The sequence below is a fragment of the Montipora capricornis genome, chromosome 4, assembly GCF_036669925.1.
Source record: "Montipora capricornis isolate CH-2021 chromosome 4, ASM3666992v2, whole genome shotgun sequence".
NCBI classification, from domain to species: domain Eukaryota; kingdom Metazoa; phylum Cnidaria; class Anthozoa; order Scleractinia; family Acroporidae; genus Montipora; species Montipora capricornis.
In genome coordinates, this window is record NC_090886.1 from 2,021,939 (window position 1) to 2,028,639 (window position 6,701).

The window sequence follows — 6,701 nt, forward strand, 5'->3', positions numbered from 1 at the left end:
TTCTTTTAGGCTTGGCCAAGTTCTAAGCATTTATAGCTGGCGTAGTAGCTTAGTTTAAGAAACCATTTGAGCGCATAGACAAACTAGGGAATTTACAGCGTTTTATGAGGATCCGAAATGAAAACTCAAAGCAAAGAATTACAATGGTCAATTTTTGGGGACCTAACCAAAAGTCTCTCCCGGTACCCGGAATACCTAAATATGAACGAGAAACTTGTTTTGTTTGCATGGATGAATCCTACAAACTTTGTTAGCAGAACTCTTTGCCTAGATCCTTAATTTACCAAAATCATTTTTTCAGACCTTCCCAACAAAATGGCAATGAAAACTGGCAGATGGTCTGTCTTGAAAAAGATAAATCTCTCCATATATCTGTAGAATACAGACCTGCCATTGGTTCATTTTTAACCCAAGTCAACCTCAGTGAGCAACAATTCCCTTCACAGGAGGAAAGGATTTTCATTGGCACGATATTGTACATGCACAAGGAAGCGTCAAGTGACATCTCGCTATTCCCAATCACCCGCAATCCTTGCCCACTGGCTGTGCAATGAGCTGCATATTGGTCCTGTTAATTCCCCTTTGACCACCGAAAGATGGCGAAATTCAAGCTTCACTTGTCGTTGTTACTCTCCTCTTAAACACTGTTGACATGTTCTTTTTGCTCTTCTTTAGAGAAGTATCTTGTACTTTTCCACTCTTGGCACTCTGTTAATCACCAGTCGTCCATCGTAGGACAGTGATGCAAACACCCAGGGGTCAGCGGTAGACCATTCTACAGCATACACACTGTCCTCATGTTCATCAAATGTTGCTATGACGCCGTCTTTCGTGGGTTCACGGGACCTGCAAACCAAAGGTTATGTTGTTAGAGTTCTTTGCTGCTAACATCCCCTTAGGGAAAGAGTTGACATTGTAGCCTTGGGAATAAATTTAAATTTGAATTTCCCCTTCCACATGATACAGGTCATCGATATGAGGGAAGGTTAGTCAAATCTCAAATTTGTGTGGCAATTTAATCTGATGTGCGAATGACTCCCAGTGCAATAAGAATTCTTGTAGGGTGGGGTTTACATTTGAGTTACATGAGCATATGATGCTGATATTGGACTCCCTCCCCCCTGGGGAAAACCTTTGCGAAGAGCATTAAAGGGTTTGCCCCTCAGTCTTGTTGTCTTTGTTACCTTTTGAGACCAAAATTGTACAGGAGCAGGGTCGTGATGTGTTGAGAGCCCTCACCTCACTCTGGGTTTAGTTTGGCAGTTCTTTGCTCTGCTCTTCCCTGAGAGGTTTTTTTCTAGGAACACTAGTTCTCCCATGTCAAAAATTAACCCATTGCCTCCCAGGGGTTCCCATTGACAAGTCAAATACTAAGTGTGGCTGGTTTAGGCTGGTTTGGACGTCAAAGGGTTAATACCAATCATTTAACGTGATATTTGATTTGTAGTCTCCCTGATACAAAGAGAACTTGCTCTTAGCTGTATAATGTTGATACTTTAATAAAATTAATATTGTTATTAGTATGACTTGATTATAAAAGCTGACCCTTTTTCCTGCCCGCCTTCTTCTTCATCTTCTTCATCTAAATGTCCAAATGGCTCAGATGACAAAGACACAATGTTGTTGAGGATCACTCTACTATCACTACTTGATGACAACAGGAGTTGGTCATGAAAGTGATTGTAGCGCACACTCCACACCCTAATATCCACAAAACAAACCATTAATTGCTGCCGCAGTGAGCGAGCCTGAAGCAAAAGAACGAAGCAGGAGAAGAGCACTTTTTTATTTGAAATGCAAGGAATTGTGGTTATGCGCAAATAAAGGAATTAATATTCGCCGTATGATCATTAGAGCCTGCTCTGTTTTTCACTGTCACGCAACAAAAAAGTAAATGCAAAATAGTTCATTGAAAAAGGCCAAGAACTTGGAATGTTGTAGGTGACAAATCTTTTAACCACATCTCCAGTTCTCAGGTCTGTGCAGGACATTGTTTCTAAGCCATTTGTCGAAGCGTTTCATGCAAATTTAACACAACTTTAAAGAGATTGGTGTATGGAGAAGCCATGTGGTTCACCAAGACTGCGGCCGGTAATCAATGAAAACATCCAGAGTTCACTTTGTGATGAAAGCGCTTACTTTTCGCTCATGAGATAAAATACAAATTATACATGTGTATGAACACATTTCCTATTGTGCTTGAAAGGCTCAAACTGCAAAAAAATGAGATTCATAGGGATAGATATTTTTTTCAACCAAATAGCTTTGCAACATGGTGCCATGCAAGGTGACAATTTAAATTCAAAATGCTGTATTTTTTAAACAAATGACGTCACAGAACTGGAAACTTGAAAAAGATTTATTTCTAGGTCATCTTCAATCTCCTTTTGATAAAAATTCAAAAGACCTTACAATTTTGAGTTTAGAATTCAATGGCATCACTGTGAAAACCATCTATTGCCTTCTTTCTTCTCTCGAGTGGGGTTAGAGGGAGGTCCAGTTGGGGGTCCACATTTTGTACTGTCCCTGCTCAAGACCTATAAAAATCTCCCTTAAATTCCATGCATGAACGGTCTTTTGATTACCGCAAGCATAACGTCTCCCTTCCCATCGGCAGCTTTTCTGCCATTTAGGTAAACTAGTAAAACTAATTTTGCTGGCAGAGTCAATGATGTGCTGTACAAAACAGTTCACTTAGTTTAATTCATGGCAGAGCTTATGGTAATACCCCTTCCCGATTACTTCATTCTTCTACTTTGATCTATGTGCAGTTTTTCTTCTCCCACTCCACCTGGAAAACCCCTTATTTCAGCTTATTTAACACCTTATGCAAAAGCTATCAGTAACGGACAAAGGCTGTAACTCTAGTTTGAATTTGTTCTGATTGAGCGGCTGTAAAACAAAAGCTAAGCTACTTGCTTGTTTTGGAAAACTGGTCTTTTAGCATGTTTTCAAAATATCAAAAAGCAAACTACTAAATGAGAAGTTTGATGCAGAGGAAATCACAACACCTGAGGGCTCAAAATGTTTCAGGTTTTCGAGAAACAGGCCCCAAATCTACATGAAGATAGAATAACATACCAATGTGAATGATCTTGTAAAACCATAAGAGAAGTATCAGTATTCCTTGTGTCCCAGAACCGCACCTTGCAATCATCACCACAGCTGGCCAGTAGATACTGTTTATTAGGGTTGAAATCTAGATCTCGCACCAGTTGGTTGTGTGCATTCTCAATAGTGTACACAGATCTATGATAAAAACCTTAACACTTAGCAGAGCAGACACTATTTTCCTAAGTATATGACTAGAAAATCTAATAATTGATATTCATATTTCTATACTTGAGATTCATGAACAAATGCAATTTTCAGGTTTGTGAAGTGCAAAACCACAAAAACTGTACAGCTTTTCTTTGATGCTTTTTTTAGCAGTTTTTGTCACATGAGTAACTGTTGTAGTTGAAATGGAGGATTTTAGACTTTTTGATGCAAGGAAATATCATTATGCCCCCTGTCCTCTTTTGATCACTATTACTCTGTATTAACTTTAACTAAATTGTGGCTTCCTTTGTACCCTCTTATCAATAAACAAATGCCTATCCTATTTCATTGTTCGAAAATTATTTTGCTTTCATTTCAATGTGGATTGATCAGAAAACAAGTAAATTAATTTCTGTAAACCACAAACCTCATGGTCCTGACATCCCATCCCTTAATTGTTGTGTCATTTGCTGTAGCAATCTGTGAACCACTGTGATGTGGGTTCCATCTTCCCGTTGTAAACTTGGGTTGACCTTTGCCCTCTAGACTTGCTGAGTCAATAGACTACGAAAAGGAAGATACATGTAGTGTTTAAAGGCTATTTCACTGAGTTTTTCTGTCCAAATTAATAATTATTTACTCATTCCAAAATCAATATTCCTTCAAATGTTGAAAGATGTCAACTGAAATTATTTCAGCAGAAAGTCATCCTAATATTACTTGCATCTCTAGACATACCTGCATTTGTACTGTGTAATCACATCCAATCTACAATCCTGGTCAAAACTGTTGGGACAATTCCCGCTTTTCCCCCTCCCCCCTTCTCCATTACAATGTTGATTTTTCAATCTCTCCGAAATCAAGATCCGTTCATCGATCGCTTGCTCGCATGTTTCAACATTGTCTCGGGGGAAGGGGGGTGCAAAAAAGGTAGGGAAAGAAGAACATGCGTTGTTCATATAACAATGGAGGCATGTACCGTCAGTTCTCTACTTTCCGCCCAAAATTTGACAAGTGTACCGAAGTCTTTTGACTCAGATTGTAGTTTCAGCTGCCCACATCAGAGGAATTGGGGGGGGGGGGGGGGGAGGGAAAGAAGATATTTGGCCATTTAATGCCAACTGCATCAGCTAGAGCTCCAAAGGCACCACAAGGATAAGTGAACCTTTCAAAGCAATTATTATCAACACAACCAAAGAGGGAGCCAATTCAGCTGCAAATATGTTTTCAAAATCCTTGGGACCTAACGATTAAATTTTCACAGAAGTAATGCCATGTACATAATTTACTCGTTTACATTACACCCATGCACCTCAGCTTTCAATGAATCTCTGTCTACATCCCACAAGTTCAAATGCTGTTCACAGACGGTCACAACTTGACTTCCATTTCCAGATGGGTTCCACAAGATACTAAAGCAAAAATAAAATAATGAAAAGAGTTGGCTACTTCAATTATAGAATTTGGCTACTTTTTTGCTAAAACTGATATAATCAAAGACAGTTTCTTTCAAATGTAAGATTAAAAGTGCACGTAAACTCAAATATATTTCGTTCCTAAAAGAAATCTCCCCCATCCAAAGCAAACATATGTCACCTTGTTACCCAGAATTTTACTTTTCCTGTGCAATGAAAGCCATGTAAACTGGGCAGAACTAGCAGAAATTTGGACCCATGGCCATTATGTGAGAGGCATGGGTCTATTCTTGACCCACCCCCCCCCCCCCCCTTCCCTCACCACCTTGTCTGTATGATAATGGTAATAGGACTGCACAAGGGAATAGAAGTGCTACAACACTTGAAAATAATTCTCACACTAACATCAATGAGGCAGGCCAACCTTCTCACGTTTTCATGGTTGTTATCAAAAGTGCACATCAGCTGCAGCGATCTTGAATGTCCACTCCCTGGGGAGATCCCTGGAGAATCCAGACTGGGAGGTTCATTTTCATCAACAGGTGGGATTCTCCAAAGTGCTCCTTGTATTTCAGCCATGGAGTCTGTCACTGTCTCACAGATCCCAGAAAGAAAAAAAGCAATATTGAGCAGTAGTCAACCATGCAAACGATTTATTTTACTTTAGTTTTTTTTGGTGACAAATTGTTTCATCCTCTGACTTAAGTGATTATAATAATTATTTTTTGCACATGCCTAATATGTAAAAGATGTTAAATGCTGCTAACAGTTAATAACAATAATTTTATAAATTACTAACTAATTGATGTAAGAGTTGTGTTAACCCTTTAACTCCCAGTAGCCACTTACAGATTTTACTCTGTCGAACACCAGAGGATTTTACTTGTCAGTGGAGGGCCTCTCGAGCGTTTAAGGGTTAACAACATCTAGGTTCACTCAAAACCTATAAAGGTAAAGTCACTGCTTACGAGCCAGAAGGCCCATCAGGCCGGCGCTTATCTCCGGTTTCCGTAGCATGAAGCGACTAGGAGTATTTATACTCCCCCCTGGATGGGATGCTAGTCCATCGCAGGGTTACCCCCAGCATTACGCCGGTACCCATTTATACACCTGGGTGGAGAGAGGCACCATGAGAGTCAAGTGTCTTGCCCCAAACCCGGACCACTCGATCCGGAGTCAAGCACACTGACCATGAGGCCACCGTGCCTCCCACACTCAAAACCTATGTCCCCTCCATTAACTAACACATAAACTCCTGGGATTGAGATTTAACAGATTTTACTCTGTCTAACGCCAGACGATTTTACTCGTCAACTGGGGGTATCCTAGTGTGCACTGGGAGTCAATGAGTTAATCAACAACTTAAGGCCGTTGGATTTCAAACAATCCCTTCTTTACAACTCTGTAATTTAACTACTTTGTTGCTGTAGACCATAATGGTGCATTTTCTCAATGGATTACACTAACCATAAAGACTGACTGATTGCTTATTCACAGATTATAATAATAGTAATAATATTATTGCATCAACGTTTACTGATCCAACATACGTGTATGCTATTCCTCATTACAGCACTATACAATAGTGCCAGGAAGGATGCATGTGCGACAGAAGGTTTTAAGTTACATGCAACCCACTAGACGAACCAGCCAAAAAACTGGCAAGGTTTCCCTGCAACTCTATCAACATTTTTCGTGTTAAATACCTAAAGTGAGGAATTTTGTTTCCCAGGAAAATTGACATTTTAGTTTGATTGCATTATACATGCAAATGTTCTTTTGGACTCATTCTGCAAAAGTATTTATAATGGCAAAGTACTTTTTCCTTTGGCATTTTGGTCAGATAGGTTATTGTGTGTGTATCACCTTTGTTGTAGCATGTCGCTAGAATACTTTTGTCTGTTGGACTTGTGTTGATGGACCTATAAGTGATAAATGAGAAATACCAAATGAATGCAAAAATTTTATTTTATATCATCAATAATAATATTAATATTTTAAATCATCATCATCATCATCATTATT

At 39.3% G+C, this 6,701-nt stretch overlaps 1 protein-coding gene across 1 annotated transcript in view; it reads right to left on the bottom strand.

The window, feature by feature from the left end:
- Positions 1–217: 217 nt before the first annotated feature.
- LOC138045138 (EARP-interacting protein homolog) overlaps positions 218–6,701 on the bottom strand; it is an 11,708-nt gene continuing 5,224 nt past the window's right edge. The window contains exons 4-10 of the mRNA XM_068891538.1: positions 6,543–6,598; positions 5,101–5,266; positions 4,574–4,673; positions 3,689–3,825; positions 3,082–3,249; positions 1,546–1,701; positions 218–846 (exon numbers count right to left, since the gene is read on the bottom strand). Of these exons, the coding sequence (XP_068747639.1) occupies positions 672–846; positions 1,546–1,701; positions 3,082–3,249; positions 3,689–3,825; positions 4,574–4,673; positions 5,101–5,266; positions 6,543–6,598 (958 nt within the window). The 3' untranslated portion in view covers positions 218–671. The remainder of the gene's footprint in view (positions 847–1,545; positions 1,702–3,081; positions 3,250–3,688; positions 3,826–4,573; positions 4,674–5,100; positions 5,267–6,542; positions 6,599–6,701) is intronic.